This window comes from Alosa sapidissima, chromosome 2 (genome assembly GCF_018492685.1).
Source record: "Alosa sapidissima isolate fAloSap1 chromosome 2, fAloSap1.pri, whole genome shotgun sequence".
Lineage (NCBI taxonomy): Eukaryota > Metazoa > Chordata > Actinopteri > Clupeiformes > Clupeidae > Alosa > Alosa sapidissima.
Window position 1 is genome coordinate 33963421 of NC_055958.1, and position 20590 is coordinate 33984010.

General features: G+C 42.5%; 2 protein-coding genes across 4 annotated transcripts; one reads left to right on the forward strand and one right to left on the reverse strand.

Moving 5' to 3' along the window:
• Positions 1-271: 271 nt before the first annotated feature.
• LOC121693252 (carboxypeptidase O-like) lies at positions 272-10435 on the reverse strand. 3 transcript variants are annotated; one of them, XM_042072578.1, is made up of 9 exons: positions 10217-10435; positions 9398-9458; positions 8406-8507; positions 5482-5589; positions 5172-5288; positions 4078-4171; positions 2298-2500; positions 1628-1712; positions 272-795 (listed from the first exon to the last, which is right to left on the reverse strand). In XM_042072578.1, the coding sequence occupies exons 2-9, from the start codon at positions 9404-9406 to the stop codon at positions 518-520; spliced, it is 996 nt and encodes a 331-aa protein (XP_041928512.1). In that variant the 5' UTR covers positions 9407-9458; positions 10217-10435; the 3' UTR covers positions 272-517. The 3 variants fall into 3 exon arrangements, with proteins under 3 accessions (XP_041928512.1, XP_041928504.1, XP_041928494.1); XM_042072570.1 differs by lacking the exon at positions 10217-10435 and adding an exon at positions 9991-10210 and having other exon boundaries at positions 1628-1709; XM_042072560.1 differs by lacking the exon at positions 10217-10435 and adding an exon at positions 9991-10210.
• A 5719-nt stretch (positions 10436-16154) lies between these two features.
• On the forward strand, positions 16155-17234 carry LOC121697164 (UDP-glucuronosyltransferase 1A1-like). Its single transcript, XM_042078536.1, has one exon. The coding sequence runs from the start codon at positions 16155-16157 to the stop codon at positions 17091-17093; it is 939 nt and encodes a 312-aa protein (XP_041934470.1). The 3' UTR covers positions 17094-17234.
• Positions 17235-20590: the final 3356 nt, after the last annotated feature.

A 20590-nucleotide genomic window follows, 5' to 3' on the forward strand; every position in this document is an offset into this window, starting at 1 on the left:
GCTGGGATCTATTATACTTTCATCCATATTTGTTGACAATGGAACATTTTGTTGATAAGAAAAATAACAAATATAATGATTATTGTGTTCCCACTTTCTCTTGCAAAAAAATAATTATAGGATTTCTAGTAGTTATATATGGTATGATACATCTATGACATTAAGGCCTATATAGTAGTCTTATAGTATTTACAATTGCATTGTATGTCCTGAAATACTATACAATTCTTACAATTCTTTTAAGGTTAAAACAATCCAATCAGGATCAGAATGTGAATGAAATGTTTTACAATTTTATTTAGCATATGCACCACGTTATAATCTCATCCATAACATCTCCCAGCATTTGTTCATACTTATTTAATGTATGAATGGAGAGAGACAGTACAGGCAAAACACAGAGACAGTGGTCAGTCAAACAGCATCATCGCTATCTGATCAGTCAGTCCAGCTATCTGTATAATACACAGTACATCTCTTCATCTGCACCCAGGCTGTTCCCATCTTTGTGTTTCCCTCATAACAGGTACATGGTGGCAAGGCAGGATGCCAGTACGGTGGCCCAGAAGGCCCTGGTTGCACCGACGGCTCCGATCTCAGTGCGGTTGTGGAAGGCCTTGTCGTGGACGTAGGTGATGATGGTGCGGGCTCCCTCAAAGGCCTCCTCGCAGGCCGGCTGGATCTGGTTCTCGGGGAGGAGGTGGCCGAACTCGCCCGTGTCCCTCAGCTCAAAGGTGTAGGAGAAGGGGATCCCTATCAGACGAGCCCAGTCGCGCGAGGAACCCGAGTTAGCGTCTGGACACCAGGAGAAGGGAGGAGAAAAACATTAAGGCATTACAATGGACAGATGGACAGAGAGGCATTATGATAGATAGACACACAGACAGACAAAAAGGAGACAGACAGACATTATGATAGACAGACACACAGACAGACAGCCATTAAGACAGACAGAGAGACAGACAGGCATTATGATAGACAGACAGACAGTCGGCATTAAGACACACAGACAGATAGACAGGCATTATGATAGACAGACAGACAGACAGACAGACAGAGAGATAAACACAGAGACAGACAGAGAGGCACACAGACAGACAGACAGAGAGGCACACAGACAGACAGACAGAGAGATACACACAGAGATAGACAGACGCACAGACAACAGCATGGGCAAGCAGACACGCAGACAGACAGACAGACAGACAGACAGGCAGGCAGACAGGCAGATAGACAGGCAGGGAGGATACAGACAGACAGCGTCTGGAGACCAGGACAGAGGAGGAGGTGGTAGGGAGAGATGTGGTGAATGCTGTGGGCTTTCTCACACACACACACACACACACACACACACACACACACACACACACACACACACACAGGGATATAGGAGATCATAGATAGATGTAGAGTGAATAGTTGTACAAAAGATTGACAGATAGAGAGACAATCAAAAAATTATATTTTAATAGACAGACAGACAAACAACATGGAGACAGAGACACACACACAGACAGACATAGAGTAACACATAGTCAGATTGAAAACATGCTTAACATACACAATTACAGTCAGACATGAATTCAGACAGTTTGACCAACAGACAGACATGAGGCCAGTCCCTTACAGAGTATCTCAGGAGAGGTTCCCACTCGGTAGACCATCCCGTGTACGGCCTTCATGGCTGCAGCAGCAGCCTGACCCACAGCCTTCTGTGGAGGAAGCACACACACTGCACTTACACTATAGTGTATATGTGAGTGTATGTCTGTGTGTGGGCATGTGTGTGTGTGAGTGTGTGTGTGTGTGTGTGTGCACACACTGCACTTACACTATAGTGTATATGTGAGTGTATGTCTGTATATGTGCATGTGTGTGTGTGTGTGTATGTCTGTGTACTGTATGTGCATGTGTATGTGTGTGTGCATGTGTGTGTGTGTGTGTGTGCATGTTTGTGTTTTCAGACATGTCCTCCGCACTATGCATTAGATATGATGCTTACATGTGGACATTATGTGGACATTACAGTATGTGTGAACGACATCGACGCTCATGAACAGAATCTCTGTGGGGTTGAACAGGTTGAACGTGGTTGAACACGCACATGAACAAAATCTCTGCATGTTCTTCACTTCGTTGAGACATGAGCTCATTTGCATAATGTCCGTGCAAAATGCTAGGAGGGGAGAAGTGTAAGAGCTGGCTAGGTTCGGAGTTCCAACTGTCCGGTTAAGTTGGTGGGGGGGGGGGGGGGGGGTATATGTGGGTGTGTGTGTATGTGTGTGTTGTTGTCTCACCAGCTCATCATAGTTGGGTGCTGAGATTTGTGGGTGTCCATAAGGCATAAGCAGCAGCTGCCCTGCAGAGTGGATGGTGAGGAAGCAGAGGATCTGGTCCACCCTGCTGCCCACAAACTGCGTCACAGCCTCGGCCTCTTTCTCCGACACGGGTCCAGAACCACAGTACGTGTTCTGACAGCAGTCTCTGGACACCCCCACAGCTGGGGCACGGGGAAGCAACACAGGGATGGATATTCACATTTAGAATGACACTTTACAATAGGGGTACAACATTTTTGCATTAGTGAAGTATTAGTTAAGCATTAACAAACACTTAATTCATCATTATTAAGTATGTTTTCAACATTACTTAAGGATTAACAAATGTGCTTTTCCACATTATTTAGTAGGTGTTATCAGCGGACGTGCCTGCAGGTCAGACCCGGCGGCAGACACAAATTCACGGACGGGCATTACACCTTTCCAGGGGGGGGACTGGAACTTAAATTGATCACGGTAGTTTAAGCTTACACTTGACAAAACATTCCAATATGAAAATGTAGATGCAATTGTTGTAAAATGGTGCAGCTCCTTTAAGAGAGCCCTGTGCGCAGGGATGGAGAGAGAGAAAGCGAGAGGGGATAGGCCTATGTGTGTTAGAACTGAGATGCGTGTGGAAAAAGTAGACGTGCTGTTGAGACTGGAGCTAGTCATATTCAAAATAATGCAAAAATAAATCCGCAGATAAAACCAAAATCCTCGTTCATTTGCTAACCACTTTCAGATAGAGTGTTAGGGAGTTAGCCCCGAAGTTACGGATAACTTCGGCCCTGGAGTGGTAAGCTCCCTGTTCTCCGACTAGGTCAGAAGAAAAAAACTGTAAAGGTTAACGCTATCAAACAAACCCAGAAACTACTAGGCATACTTCTACTAACTACGATATGAGATATAGCCTACCTGCGAGCCGATAAGCTGTATTTGTCATCGGATGACAGGGGTTAGTGCAGAAGTGAAGTAGACTGCGCCACGTAACCTCCTCTCCATTTAGGTGATGGGCTTACCTAATGTTCCTGATTGATTAGCTACGGAATAATACAGATTTTACCAGTTTTATTTGCTACTTGCTAGATTGACAAACGTATAGGCTAGGCCTACATTTAATAAGTGTTCAAAATCAATCTATGGGATTGGGGTTGGTTGGAGCAGCCAAGCTCGTTCAGGGCAGGCACGGATGACTTCCAGGACGGGCCTGGCCCCCCAAAGCCCCCCCATGCCGCCGGGACTGCTGCAGGTGTCTGTAGATAGGTGTGCATACCATAGCATTCATTCTTGCAGGTGCCCTGGGTATCAGTGTGTTTTACATTGTTATAAATTATGAATTCCTAATGTGTGCATTGTCAATCCTTAAGTAATGCTGAAAACATACTTAATAATGATGAATTACGTGTTTGTTAATGCTTAACTTATACTTAACTATTGCTAAATTGTGTACCCTTTTTGTAAAGTGTCACCATGGACAGCTTAACTTAAAATAAAAATGCAGTCATTTTGTTTGTCCGTTATTCCTGTTGAACCTATTTACGAGATTAGTCAGTACACTGTCTCTAGTCCCTACATGGGGCATTTTTTTTAAACCATGGAGACGAATGATGGACAACATTCTCTGACATAATGACATAAACGCATTGTATGAAAAGAGAACTTCTAATCAGTGCATTTCTGGCAGAATTGTTTTAATGTAATGGCAGAATGGGCATATGGGGGTGTCCTTTTCTCTCTAAGTCATGCTGAAACTCACTGCCCCAGTATGCATTGAAGTTCCTGTTGAGATCCACGCCATGGCACCAACAGCCCTCTGGTGGAATTGACCTGGACTTCCTCCACAGTCGAGTCTAATGAACAGTCAAATACCCTTTCAAAGGCATCCGGATATGCATGCAGCATTCAGTTCTGTTTTTTGGGTAGGAACATAAAAAAAAATCCTATTTTCCTGATTAGAGATTATTATCTCTCTCTCTCTCTCTCTCTCTCTCTCTCTCTCTCTCTCTCTCGCATGTTAGCAAGTTTCTAGCAGCAGCAAAGGGAAAGGAAGGTTTTGAATGCCTGTACAGAGCTAACAGTTTTAAACCAGAACATGCATAGTGCTAGCCTGACGAGCCAGACCCACATTAAAATGTAGGGTCTAGGCACTCACCGTTTGCAGTGCTCAGTCCGAGGGGCGGGATAATCGGTTGTCTTTCAAATTCCCTCTGCACGCAATAGGACAGCATTAAGAGTCCCATGCGTTTCCCACCAGCGGAGCTAGTTGGCTAGTTCAAACTTTTGCCAACTTAAAAAAAGCTTAACTCGTGTCACATTGTTCACCAACAGCAACATCCATCTTCTTTGTTTTCAAGTAGCAGGGAATTCAAGCCAAACCGTTGCAACCAAAGAATTCTAGAATCTTTTGTTGCAACTCTGCCATCAATCATTATGTTAAGCCCACCTAACGACTCTATACACGATTTGATTGGCCTGATAGAAGTTTAATTTTTCGAGCTCACAAGCCAACGGAGAGTTGCTAGACTAGCCCTGGCAGCAAATGTAATTTGCTGCCGCTAGGGTGTGTCTAGATTTCTAGGCTAGCATAGTGCTGCTACGTTATGTGTATTCTAAAGCAGTTATGTCTTGAGTTATGTTACACGTAGACTTACAAATCATTTTACAAGTGTATTTTTGTTTACAGTAGGCTTACGATATACGTATGGTCTTCGAGCAGCCAACAGGTGCTTCAAGTTACAGGGCCCAAAACTTTACCTTCCAGTCATTGCTGGTTTGGACTAAAACATACAGTATATAACAGAGAATGGTGAAAACACAATGTGAACATAAAAATGATGAATTCACACTCACACTCTCATTAAACCAGCTGAACATGTAGCCATCAATGTTCAGAACAGGAGTCACGTAGAAGTCCATGTTCTTCAGCATCTCATTCAGCTTCTCATCTGTCTGGTACCGTTGTAAGATCTGAACATGTCAAAAAAGAAAACTCTGTCTTGGCTTTGGAAGAAAAAGAAACAGCTGCACTGACATTATAAATAGGGCCAAAAATTGCTGGTTCACGCCAGACACTTCAACTTTTTTTGTGTATTTTTGAATATCTAGAAATACATTTTTTGTTAATTTCCCTTAGGATCTCCACATTGTAGCGATGTTTTACCTCTTTAACAAACCACTGGCAGAAGGCAGGAGCGATCCACTCTCTAGCGTGGATGCCACAGTCCATCCAGATGGCTTTCTTCTCCCTTCCCTCTGAGCCTAGGCCAATCTGACACAGCAAGCATTATACTTTCAATTTCAGATACACATGAGAGATGTTAAACTCTTAGTGCTACAGTCAGGGGATTTCCCAGAGCGGCCAATTAACAACCAAGCCTATTTACCATTAAGTAGTAAAAGTCCTGCCACATATTTACGGTGTATTTATGTTAGGTATGTTGGGGTGTGGAACTTCACCCACCTCAGGGATTTTTGGAATGGACCACCCTGCTGAGTCCACGTGTGACTGGCACCCCAGTCACGTGTGCGATGGTGGTCACTGATCATACCTGCGCTGGTGTCGACTACCCCTCACCATGCCTTAGTTATGCTGCTATAGCAGACATCCCAAGTCTCCCGGAAGTTCCGGGAGTCTCCCGCATATTGATAGCGGCTCCCTGACGCCCGCAAATTAGATAAAATCTCCCGGAATCTAGAGTGATAGATCAAGAGCGCGCATGCGAGACCGGGTATGCATCTGAGTGTAGCGCGCACACGAGGGGAGAGAGAGAGAGAGAGAGGTGGTGCGTGTGTGTCTGAGCGCATCAAAGACAGAGAGCATCCTGATTGGCCTGTTTCGCTAAATCAACCAATCAGTTTTCAGTATAGGCGGGCTTTTATGTCTTTTCTCCCGAACTTAATTAATCAGTTCAGTAGAAACAGGAGTGTCATGGTAGAGTAAGTGCCTCAAAAAAAGGAAAATGTAAGACCCATTTCAAAGTGTAGGCTACCCTTGTCTCATAAGAGTAAAACATAATGATGGACCTAGTCTTGCACGCTGCACTGTTTGTAAACAGTGACTTTAGCATTGCCCACAGCTGGTTAAATGATTGCAAAAGACATGTTGAGGTGAGTTTAACAAGTGTCAATTCATGTGCATATTATTCAGGCCTATAGCCTACTAGATGGCTAGTTGCCAAGGCTACATGAAAAGACCAAACTACCAAAATCTACATATTTTATTTTCACAATTTCTATCTATAGGCCTTCCTTATTTGTTGTACTGACATTATTGTCAGTATTTTTTTTTTTTTTTGGGGGGGGGGGGGGGGGGGGCTTCGTGATGCCTCCCTGAAATTACTTTTTGCAAGTTGGGATGTCTGCTATAGCATAGTGCTGTCATGGACTTTTCATGTGCCACGCCGTACAACCCCCCCCCCCCCCCCCCCCCCCTCCCCTTCTCTCTCTCTCTAAACTCTCCCTCTCTTGCATATTCTCACTATGATATACTGTAACAATATATAGTACCACTGATTACTTATTGACATTAACCATTTTGATTTTCAGTAATACTAACCCACTCTATATCTCTTTTTTTCCCCCCTTACCTCACTTGTGAGGTATATCATCACCAGTCATCAGCCATCCGTGTGCTTGGCCCTCCTCTCACCTCTCTCACCTGAAGTCCCATCCTTTTGACTGCCCTATTACTGTCCCCCTTCCTGGATTCCTGGCCCGTACAGCCTAGCGACCCACCACCTGCCTATGACGACTCTGCCCGGATTCCTGGCCCGTACTGCCGACCCACCACATGACCCTTGACAACTCCTTTTCCCCTGCAATTCCAATGCTGGACTATTTGAACTTTCTGTCACTAAATTAGGATTAATGCATTATCATACCGGATATGTAATCATCCCACCTCTTGTAACTTTCACCTCAGGTGGCTTTAAACACCATGTCCTATTCTCTACACCTGACTATCATATGCATTTGTCATGTATACAGACCTTACTGTCCTGTATTTGACCCTAGGCAGATGGGTCAGGCCCTTGAGTCGTGGATCTGCTCGAGGTCTCTTATGTTATCTCTGTGTTGTCCTGTTGTTACCCCCCTTGCCCTTCCAGCAAAACAGATGTCTTCAAATCATCGTTTTGCTTTCTTGAATGCGAACTTAGAGTGATGTTAACGGCGTGGTTGTTGTGAGAGCATGATTCATTGACACTTGCAGTGTTCGGCCGTATGTCTATGTGCACACCTGCCTACCATCAGGCTACTCAGCTACGAGTAGACAAAGAATTTCCCCAGTTTGTATATTCACTCCAAGTTGGCCTAGAGATGGGCAGGAACAAGGTCAATTGGTAGAAATGCTTGTCAAAACGTTAGGAGCTGGATGTGTGGATGAATGAAGCACAAGTGCTGTACTATGTTAAGCATGCACACTGTTTAAAGTTAGGCTATACGGTAAACTAAAAGTAAACCAAAGGTAAATTTAGGTAAACAGTCCCTTAACTGGCTAGTTCTGCTAAAATTGACACCTTTTTGAAAGTATAGCCAAAGGGAGAGATATTTTTCAAGTTTTGGATGAATACACTGAGGCAAATGGACTTGATTGGTCTTGTTGTGCGGGAGTGAGTTTAAACGGGGCCGTGGCTAAATGTGAATAACAGTGTAGTGACAGCTTTCATCAAGCTGAAGTACGTGTGGCTAAATGGATAGAGGATGAGCTTAATTTATTTTTTACATTTGCCATAGTATTGCCGATTGGTTTAATAAGACATCTTACAAAAGGTGGGGGACCTTAGCCAGAACCTAGTGGTATTTGGGGGGCCTTGCCGTGGAAACATTTGGGACCCCCTGGTCTACTGTAGCCTACATATATCCTGCCCCTTTCTGTACGCCTCTCCATTCACTTGAAAAGGAAAATAACTGCCCGATAACTGCCCAAAGTGGATTGCAAGATGGCCGCCAAGTGGGGGTGCTTGTCTAACAGGACTTTGATTTTACACCTCTGAATACTGGGAATATCCCAAGCCGAGATGGAAACCATGAGGGGAAATTAATCAGACACAGGAGGAATGTCTGGAACAGGAACAAACATCTTACCTTGAGGAATGTGATGTTCCTGCCCTCAAAGGTCTCTCCGTACACAGAGGAGGACACCAGCTCTGGATTCTCTGACGCCACACGTTCCATCCAATCAGAGATCTGAGGGGACGAAGAGGGGGGGATTTTAAAGGTGAGGTCAGCGATTGTACGCAGTTTCGAGCCCATAGCATTTTTTTCAAGCCCATAGCATTTTTTATCACATTCCGCGGAAATCTTCTCACAATCTGCTACCTTGCCATCCCATGAGTATACAGTAAAAAAAAATGGTCGCTGTAGGCAGCCCAAGCTCTGAAAACTTGTAGAGTTTCTATAGGAATATTGAAGGGAGGGGTGAGCTACCTCCCTGGTGGGTTTTGTTTGGGAGTTGATTAAATTATAATGTAAGTTTTGGACAAAAGAGTCCGCTAAGAAATTTAAATATAAACATAAACAAGTTGCGACATTATGCGCAATCGCTGACTGCACCTTTAACTTCACAACTTTCTCATGACTTGTGGGGGTGACCAATAGAACATCTATGACTAAGGCCATGTCCACATGTAGCTGGGCATTTTTAAAAACTGATATTTATTTATGCATTTTGAAAACAGAGATTTTGGATTGTGATGTGATGTTTTCCCTTTTCTGTTTGGTTGACGTGTTCTTGACAGCCTTCAACGGCTGTTTCTATGTATCCGTGTGGATGTAGTTATTTTGCAATGCCAAGGAGAAAAAATCTGTTATTTAAAATACCCAGTAACATGGACACGGCCTAACTCAAGGCATCTTTGGAAGCATATTGATGCCAGTGCTTGGGTTGTCTATATCACATGTATGTGTAATAGGTAATTTTGAGAAATTTGACTTCCCTTATTTCTGCAGGAATGGAATAAAAATATATTCTAAATATTGTGCCTGAGCTTACTAGTCTATGCAATTCTTAGTTAAAAAGGTGTAAAGCCTTGAAGACAGCTGTGGAAAAGGCTTTCAAGATTATAATATCCACTCACCTCTGACATTGGATGGTATCTGGTGTAGTTATAATTCCAAGTGATTCCATCCTGTGTAAGCCTATAGAATACAATATGACATGAGAAAAACTAAGATTTGTCCACACACAGACAACCATTGTCAACCAAGTCAACTCAACTTTCAATGACATGAGACAAAGGACAAAAGGCAGGGCAAAGGGCGCTGAATACAACAGTGTTGCACAGCTGTCTACTTTTTATCAGTTCTCAATAAAAAAAAACAGTGTTTAGGCTACACAACATTAATGCCATGTATAGTATACCATTCCATACACAAAATGACAAAAACCTCTGGTATAAATAATACATGGGTTACATATTTCTAATATAATCCACAAAGTTATATTGGAATGCTGTGAATGTATTTGTACTGACCAAAGCAACAGTCATACCACATAAAACATTGTCAAACTCCTCAAGAACATCATCATCATCATAAACAACAACATTCAAGTCTGAAGAACTCCTATACACCATACCTATAAGGGACAAAAGGTCAATACTTTTACATTAATGCAAAATCAATGCCTTCTGGGGAAAAAAACACATTGAATATTAGCACGGTGGCTCACTTGTCTGAGGTGCAGTCTATGTTCTGCATGCACAGAATCAGAAAAGCCAACCCAACAGTGATCATCATGTTGTCTTTCCACATCACGACCAAAGCACATTTAAGTCACAAGTCAGAAAGTCACACTTGTTTCGTAGTAGTATAGTCAGGTAAGATCGTAAACTTAGATTAGATCACCTTAGATTACACACTTTAAAGGGACGAAGGTTACTACCCTTCCTCCTTACCCAGAACTCGTGAGTATCGCTTATCATGACACCTGTCTGCCTGCATCTGTCTTGTGAAACATCACAGGCCTGCTTATATGGGGGTAGAATTGTCTCTAAAAGGTTTGTACATACTCGAAAAGATATGCACAAATAGACGTGTATTTGCAAAAAGAAAGAAATAGAGAGAGAAACAGAGAGAGAGAACTGTGGTTGGCACAATCTCATCAGGGTGAATCACTTTGCATTAACCAGTATTGTTATGCTACAATGGATACTTAGCTTTTTCGCAGTGGGACTGGAGGCTGGGGTAACCTTTCTGCCGATCGCTGGGGACACCGCCAAGCCAGAGGCGTGCAACCACCCTGATCACGGTAATGGAAGATTACCTTCACTGCACACACATGTACACACACACTCCCAACAAACACACACACACATGCACAGAAGCCGCTGTCCCACAATGTGAACGTTATGTTCACAGGTGAGTCAACACACCTGTCAATACTGTGTATAATAGCATTTATACATGCTTTGACCAGACAGCACAGGTGAACGCAACATAGCATACTTTACTTGTGGGAGCATTCGTCTAACGCTGGCTACACCAGCCAATTTGTGATCCACACCACCAAACTTACCACATGTGCCCCGGAAGACAGGAGAGATAGGAGGTAGCACATTCAGGTAGCAGTTACCTGGATCTGCCTGGGTCCACTCCATAGTTAAAGGAGAATTCCGGTGTGATATTGACCTAAAGTGTGTTGAAACATGATACCGAGTGTGAACGTATGTCTCATAGCCCATCTCGGCTTGTCCCCTGCACTCCAACATCTGGCGCTAGTTAGCCGATGCTATCAACAGCTTTTTCAATGGTGGTGCTTCGGCATCGGGCTAGCCATGCAAATAAATCACTGTTTTACACCATTTACGAGGCTCAATGTATCTCCACACTTCATTGGTAGACTTCCGAGGGCCCTGACATTTTAAACGAGACATTGAGAACTTTGAAAAAGCACTGGTAGTTTACTTACAAGACGATTTATACAGACAGTATCTTCATGAAGTTTAGCGTTTGCAGCCATCTTGAATTTAGTCACGATAAGTCGAGCGACGAGTAAGAATGAACAGGTATGATAAGGGATCAGATTCCAAAAATAATTCAGTGGAAATGCATGGATTCCAGTTTCTTCCAGTAGCAGCAACTGGAATCCATGCATTTCCACTGAATTATTTTTGGAATCTGATCCCTTATCATGTTTCAACACACTTTAGGTCAATATCACACCGGAATTCTCCTTTAACCCTCTAGGCGCCACAGTCGACTATAGTCGACAAGATGCGTACTGAATAAAACGTCCGATTTAGTCAAATAGGGTGTCATATTTCGTTCAACTTCCACTCCACTAGATGGCAGACATGTCATACGTCATCCCCGAGTCGAAAAAAGGGCACGCTTTAAACAAAACTTTCTAGCTACAGCGCATTGAATCAGTGCGTGAAATACCGGAGCTAGTGTGCGTGTGAGCCACTTTGTCAGAGCGATATTGTCGTCAGCGAGTATTTGCATTAGATTATCGTCTAATGGCATCAAAAAAGTTTACCTGAAATGAAGTGTTGGGTCTTCTATTCCGCGGACCCTGATTCTGAAGGGGAATATCTGCCTTCAGAAAATGACGGTGATTCGTTTAGTGAGGCTTCAGATGCGTCCCTGCCTTGCAATGATGCAGCTGGACAAAGTGAGAGTTTACTCCATAGTTTAGCTTACACCAAGCACAAACGTTGAATCGTTTGCCCAATGTCACTGGTGGGAATAATGTTTCACGGGTTCGGAGTGTTCATCGGGAAGTTAGCAGGGTGTTAGTGGTGTGGCGAACGAGGCTGGAGGTAGCATAATGGAGGTAGCATAATGTCCATAGCGCTAGCTTCTGTCTTATGAACGTGTGCCTCTCCACAATCGCGGCGACAGTAACGTGGTGAAGCCTTTGTCTAATGCCACTGGGTATGTTAGACGAGGTCGAAGTGCTCATAGGACAGTTAGGGGGGAACGTAGTGGCAGTGTGGGGAGTCGCAATGAGAATGACAGTAGGCCTAGTCCGAGCTGCGCAAATTCTCTCCACTCGGCGCGCGCGAGGCAGATCTGGCCATGCTGCTCGCATGGTGGAGGTGGTGACACGCTCTCTCCCTCTCCCACACACACACACACACATTAGGTCATGCATAGTCTATCACAAGATGATGGGAATGCCGGCCCTGTATGGATAGGGATAGGGAGTCATTATCTCTACAGCAAAAGGCCTGCTACATAAAAAAAAAATGTCAGCCATTTAGTAATGATTTACACGGTTGATTTGCTATCTACTTCCCTGATCATTTAGGACATACAGTACACTATGTGTTCCTTTTTGTGTGTTCATGTCCTTGTGATGTGTGTGTCTTTGTCAGCTAAGAAAAAAAACAAAAAAACATCAACAAAAACAACAACAAAAAAAAAATACTAACATTGTCTCTTGTCTTGTCTCGTCATCTCACTCCTGATCTGTGCCTTGCCGTGGCAAATGAGCTTTTGAACTAAACAGGTCTTGTCTACTTGTGTTTGTGTGTCATCTGAATAATATATATGTGCCCCATACATGGAATCAGAGTGCCTACTGTATGTAGTAAATGGAAAATCTCTACAGCAAAAGGCCAGTCTACCGCTACATGCATTTGGTTTGTTTCTGCCATTTATTAGTAATGATTTACACAGTTTGTTCACTACTTACTATTTACCTGAGCATTCAGTATTGTGCAATATAGCATACAGAAGGTGAGGGACATTTTGGGGGGAAAGAAGTGGTGCATTTTACCATTCAAACATGCGACTTTTCATGAAAATTTTATAATCCAAGATGGCCGCCACCATATGACGTCATTATATGCAAATTAGATATAAACATTTAATCTCTACATAAACTTTGGGTCATCCTTAATATTTCTCTAATTTACAGAAAGTCTCTATCTCTTATCACTTTTAAGATATAGCCTTTTGAAATGAAGATGTCAAAATTGATCGTTTCGGAAAAAAACCTCTGGCGCCTAAAGGGTTAACCCTTCTCACCCAGCCTACCCCTTTTTACTCAGCATAAGTATACTTTACATTTGATGTTTGTTAACATTGTTAAATTATGGTGATTCACTAGCCCCATACAGTATTTAGAAGGAAGGAACCAGTTATGTATGCATTATTGTAACAGATGGGCTAGGTTATTGGTAAAGTGGTTGAATAGCACACTACACATGCGCACACACATGACACGCACAAACACGCACACAAACACATAAACACACAAACACACCCTCACACACATGCACCCACACATACAAACACACCTACATATAACACACACACAAACAAAACAAAAACACACACAAAAAAACTAACTGACATGCAGGCACACACACTCAATAAACACACACAGAAGCACACATAATACACAAAAACAACCACACACTGCACACACTCAATTACAAACTAGTGTTGTCACGACACCAAAATTGTTGTTTCGATACCGATACCAGGTCAACAATTGCGATTTCGATACTTTTCAAAAAATGTATTTGATTTGGGGGCCCCCACCCATGTCATCAGTAATATTGAATATAGTGTGATCACCACACCAGTGGCCATCCTAGATTCTGCTGGACTCTCCACACACACACAAACACATACAGAAAATAATGGCTTATGTCATATGTTTCTATTTGATATATTTTGGATATATTTTAATCTGCATAATTATCAGTGGCTAAAAAAAATGTAATTTGTATACTTCATATTGATTTTTAAAGTATTACACTTAGGCATATTCTTTAATGTGGTGTGTAGGGCTAATTGAATGCACATTGGTTGTGTATAGGTGTAATTGAGTCACTTTTTTTAAGAAATACGTGAGAGTAACCTTCAGCCTCACGGTTTTAGGCTAGTGAATAATAGTTGTGCATACTAGTTGTTGGATATGTGGATGCAATTCATTATGTTTTCTATGTCATTAGATAAAATAAATGTTCAAAATATCAACAAGTCGAAGAAAATCTTTCTGGGATCATAGAAGAGTGTCTTGCAATGTTCATTAATGATTTTTAGTGACCATTCCATGAATGACAGACATGACTTGAGCTAGCGGGATAGTTAGCAAGGAGCTCTCTCCAGATGTAAAAGTTTGCCATGGTTGCGTAGCCTATTTCTAAATGACGTTAAACCCCCCAAATCACATAGCCTAGGTAGGTTAGCAACACAAACTTGAAAGATGCAAGTGACCAAATCAACTTGATATTAGCATATTATTATGTGTTACAACAGCACTTAAACTAGCAGTAATGTCTCGCTGTTTATGGCACGACAGCTGCGCATACGTGTGTGAGGAGAAATGACGCACAGGTTTTAGGGGAGGAGGCACTAAAAGCATGCCTTGCACCCACGCATGTTAGTTCAAAAGAACACGGTCATTCTTAAAAGTATCGATACTAATAAAATTAGGTATCGTGCCATTTTTAATTTCAGGGTATTGCGATACTTTTGTAGTATCGGTGCACCCTGCAACACTATTACAAACACAAAAAAAGGAACAAAGTAGGAAATGAACACAATTTGACAAACGTAACTTATTTTTGTGGAAAAAATGTGCTGGACTGGGCGGCGGTCATATTTTATACTGCTCTGCGGTACATCTAGTTCAATATCGAGTTCTTATTTTTCATGGAGTCAGATTAATCGTGGTTTCTCATAATATTACCAGCCTGTCCTATTGTCGATACGCGTTAAAACGTAAGCGGCCAACGCAATTCTCATCCTCCGTGACGAGCGCATTGTGCTGCTGTCGTGGAAAAAACGGTCCATTTCCGAATCCAATGAACAATTTATCACTTAACGACTTATTAATTAGCACTCTGGGACAAGGCGTCCGAAGGAGACAATGCAGACAGGAGATCTCTGAAGACTGTTGATCTTTATTCACCGTATTGCAGTGATAGTCCAGCCTAAACGATGTCCAGACCAGGTGTCAAGCAATAGGGTGATGTGAGATGTCATCAGGTGGGGCCCCCCGATGACATCTGACTAAAAGATGGCTGCGGCCTATCTTTTATACTCCTTAACCTTGGGCTCTCTCCTCTCGCCACTCTCGAAAGACACTTGTTGGCCAATCAGCATCCACCAGGGTTACGACTATTGGTGGAACCCATTGTCTCATCAACTGTCTTCTTCTGGGTTTTTCCCAGATTCTGTTTTTTTCCAGTTGTAACAGGGCTTCATATCTTGCCACCTGTTACTTGGCCTTGCTGTTACCACCATTACATCATCCAATTACATCATCCTCTCGCTCTCGACCATCTAGCCAGGTGTCACTGTGAACTCCTTCACCTCCTCGACTATCTAGCCAGGTGTCACTGTGAACTCCTTCACCTCCTCGACCATCTAGCCAGGTGTCACTGTGAACTCCTTCACCTCCTCGACTATCTAGCCAGGTGTCACTGTGAACTCCTTCACCTCCTCGACCATCCAGCCAGGTGTCACTGTGAACTCCTTCACCCCACTTCTTGACTGCTGGTCTGGTCTGTTTAAGATGTGTACAGGCCTTGAAGTCTCATAATAATTGCAGTAATGTCAAAGTTTATAAAAACCATACATGCATTCGTTAAGTCATAGAAATCCACCAAACTGCCCTCCCCTTTCAGAAGTAGAAATTAAATAACAATATAGCCTTTGTTCCATTTTCCCAACGTGTTTCTTGTGCCCTTGTTACCTGGTGATTAATCTGATAAGACGCCCAGTCCAGTCTGGTGAAAGGTAAACACACCTCACAGTAAGTATGATTGTGAGTCAGTGAGGAAATCCTGAGTCACCATGAGTCTCTCCCCAGAAGCCTAGCATAGAAAGTCTTCTTGACCTGCCACAGTTGCACGCCAATCTGACTTAGCCATGGCTGCTGCACTGAAGTCCGTCTGGAGTGCCCTCCCTGGGCTGCTAATCGCCCTCCTGTGCCTGGACTCTGCTAAGGGTGGGAGGCTGTTAGTGATACCAGCAGACGGCAGCCATTGGACCGGCATGAAGACCCTAGTGGAGGAACTGGGGAGGAGAGGTCACCAGGTGGTGGTCGTGATCCCAGAGGCCAGTCTCAGCATGGGCCCTTCTGACCACACCACCACCCTGACCTTTCCTGTGCCCTATACCAAAGGGAATATGACTAAGGAGCAGGAAAAATCCCTGAACCGTTTAATGACCACAGATGTCTCCACTGCTGTGGCAAAGTTAAAGAACTACTGGATCACCATAACCATGCTGAGTCATGTTGCCATGAGGACCTGTGAAAGCATGCTGTACAACAAGGAGCTGATGCTGACCTTACGGGACTATGACTTTGATGCTCTCCTCACCGACCCGTTTTGGCCTGTTGGAGTAATCGTTGGGGCGTATCTGGACATTCCGTCAATCTACATCCAATCATCTCTCCATTGTCACCTCGACATTACATCCACGAGATGTCCTCACCCTGTTTCATACCTGCCACGGCGTTTAACACACTACAGCAATCGCATGACCTTGTGGGAGAGGGCCGTCAACCTGCTGAGGTCCTTACTGGAGCCTGTGGCCTGCAGTCGTCTTTACAGTCATGCAGACAAGGTGGCCTCTGATATCCTGCAGAGGGACACATCCATTGTGGAGCTGGCGAGTAACGCAGCACTGTGGCTGATGACCTTTGACTTCACCTTTGAGTTCGCCTTGCCTCTGATGCCCAACATGATTGCAATTGGTGGGATGAAAGCAGAAAAGCCTAAACCCCTACCCCTTGTTTTGAGGTTATTTCAATTGATTTTTTTCCGAATTTTAGTAGGCCTCCACCCTACTGTTTCCCAGTAATCCGTGCATGCGTGTGTGCTTTTGACCATTATGGCACGTTTGTCCGATAGCTTGTCTGTTACAGTTTTTTTCAAATGCTTACACACTAAATCTTTGCTTGTCACACAATTTTCTAAACATGTCTTCCAAACATCATAACCCCACACCAAATCTGCAAAACCATACACTAATTCTCAGTGTTTGACTCAGTTTTCAATCGACTACAACACATTTTGCAAAACACCACACACAACACAGAACAGGAAGCAACTTGATTTCATTTTTCAAACACAACCAATCAAAATGCCACACTAAATCACCAGTGCTTCACTCTCTCTCTTCACATGTGTAAACACTCATTACTCTACGGAAAACCATCTGGTCATTGCCTTAGTACTCTATGTACAGTAGGTATGGAGCCTTTCAATCTGGCCCTAGAGGATTTCAGAACCAATGCAAATACTTTGAAAGGAATGTTCTACAAAAAGTCGACTTTATGTACAGTAAAACATTTTTCTATAGACCTGTCATTTTGCTGGAGATTTGAGGCATTTTGCATTTTGTGTGAGCAATTGTTGGTTTTGTGTGTGGAGTTTTGAAAAATAGACACAGAGTTTTGAAAATGTGTTTAAACAGTTGTAAAAAAACTGTAAGTAAATGTAAGCATTGTGGAAATGTGTTCACTGACTGCATATTGTGTGAAAACAACATGAAATGTGTGAATGGTATGGCCACAAAAGGCCGATGCTGTGGTAATTGTGTTTAGAGTTTTGAAAATGTGACAACTGGTTGGACAAACGCTTTTAGTGAAAAAAACTGTAACTTCCTCCAATATGTAGTGTCTTTATTATGTGACAAAAACTGAAGACTGGCCTAACTGACACAAATAGGCTCGGAGCCAAGACATGGGTGGCCCATAGGAGCAGCTGCTCAGCAGGGATTAAATAAAATGAAGGCCTAAGCATAATTCATTTTGAAACTTAAATGTAGATCTAATTATAAAAAAAAGCCATTAAGATATTTTAAGTTAGAATGAAAAATTCAGAATGCAGTGCCTATTTTAGAGATGGGTTTTATTGTAGGTCTAACACACTAGGCTTTGTTTATTAATTAGCAAACTGTGTAACTGATTGGCCGAAATAAGCTATTAATACTTGGGAATATATCCTTTGAACAGACATCAACAACTATGATCAGTGAGGAACAGGAGTTACCTGCACTTACTTTACTCCTAATTAGCTGTGCAAACATAATTTCATTTCGGGGTCTATGGCGCGTCCATAATGCGTGCTGGCTGCGTTTTGACGGGTGCAATGTGAGACTAGTGCAAGACAGCAGGGCTTGGATTTAAACATGTGAAACAATTTCATCATAGATTGCTTTCAGGGGCTTCTGGGGAATGCATGGAGTTGCCTTCATTTATTTAGAGAGTGAATAAAGTTGTGAAACAGAAGTATCTTCATGTAATCCATTGATTTCAACAATGTAACTGTATTTTAAATACCAACTATTTAAAATGTAACTATAACAGACTACAGTTACTCATAATTTGTATTCTGAATAAGTAACGCCAGTACATGTATTCCATTACTCCCCAACACTGAACAGGGTACAGCTAGCGTGCTTCATGAACCAATGCTTAGGAATGGTAGCCTGGAAAATCCAGACCCTGGTAATCTAGAAAGATTAGGGTCTGGCCACGAACAATGTAATGGCCCAACTCTAGGGGTGGCGTAGATTTGCGTGGGGACCGAAGGACGTGTCCACACCAATGTCAAATTACGACTGAAATGTCCCCACCAATATTCAGGTTGAAATGGGGAAAAAAGCGCTCACATGCGCTACACAAAGAGTTAAATAATTTCTTACTTCAATGCTGCGGATCATCTCGTACAGATCTTGTAATGTGCAGTAGCCTAAATGTAAATTACGCTTACGTTACATACACTGCAAAAAATGAAATCTAACCAAGTGTTATTAATCTTATAATAAGATCAAAACATCTATTTGGTATTGTTTTTAGTATGAAAAGACTTACCTAGTGCCCTCTCGAAAGATCATTTTGACTTAATTTAGGAAGACTTTGACTTATTTTAAGGAGTCTTATCAAGACAAATTTACTTAACGCACTGGCAGACAAATTTGCTTGTTTTTAGGACAAATTTGCTTAACGCACTGGCAGAAAAATTTGCTTGTTTTCAGGATGAGATGTCTTAAAATAAGTCAAACTTTTCTTAAATTAAGTCAAATGATTTCACGAGAAAGCTCTAGGTAAGTCTCTGTATACTGAAAACAATACAAACTAGTTAATTTTATCTTGATATAAGACTAATAATCTTGGTTAGATTTTATTAGATAAGCAGTTTTTTGCAGTGTAACTACCACTGAGCCGCAGTCTTCTGCGCAGCATGGCGCAGCGTTTCAGCTTCACTTCACTAAGGCATATGAAGTGCGTCCAAATTCACCCATTCTTCTCGGTTGAACTCCTCGAGAAGTAGGCTACTCATCTAATGTGTCACGTGATAGAGCCTTTTCTCAGCTTTTAAACGGAGCTAGCCACTATGTTCTGTGATCAACAGTTTGCGAGAAAAATAACTTCAAGAGATTTAATAATTATTATCTGCGCCCATCTCCACATCCATTTGTCTCGGTGGAATATCGTAGGCCTACACACTCTTCACGCAACACATGGCAAACCATATATCAGCATAAACAGCAGACCTTACCGAACACAAAGGTGTAATGCATTCCCGTGTATAGTTAGCTGTTCCAGAGTAATCCGGTTTTGAAATAAATTGTAGCAAAATTCAACATGGTCTTTCGGCTTTAAGCATTTCTTAAAACTGAGCTGTGCTTACATCGCCTAGATATCTGTAATTATTAGAATCAGAGAATATACCGGCAGCTCACGGTTAAGAGTTTGTCAATGTAGCCTTAATGATTTCTTTTCACAAAATGCTAAGCATGCATGTATTTAAGTGTCTTAAAACTGAGCTGTGCTTAAATGGGTCAATGCATGATTTCATAACAGACCAAATAGAAAAATGTTAAATGTTAAATATAGCCTATATATCTGTACATATTAAAATCAGATTATGTAGGCTATAGTTAGATCAAGTTGGACAGTAGCACATTTTAATCATGGATAGTAGTTGGACAGTAGCACATTTTAATCATTTTATATATCTATAGTGGCTGGTGAAAGAGCGGAGTGGCTTTTCTTTGCGGGGGGGGGGGGGGGGGGGGGGTTTCCAAAGCTCGGACCAAACCTACGCCCTTGGGTGGCAACAATCATGCATTTAAAAATATCACTACACACAATTGGATAACACTAGACACCAACGTTGCAGCGCTGTCTTGTCATCAGTTTAGCTGGTTCCCCGGAATGCAAGGGGGAAAAGTAACTTGCATCATTGCTCATTGCCAGAGTGTCTCGGAGAGACAATTCGATTGTGCTCTCGCGAGAACTCTGGATTTCCAGGGTACAGGAATGCATGAAAGCCTACACCTTCTGCAGT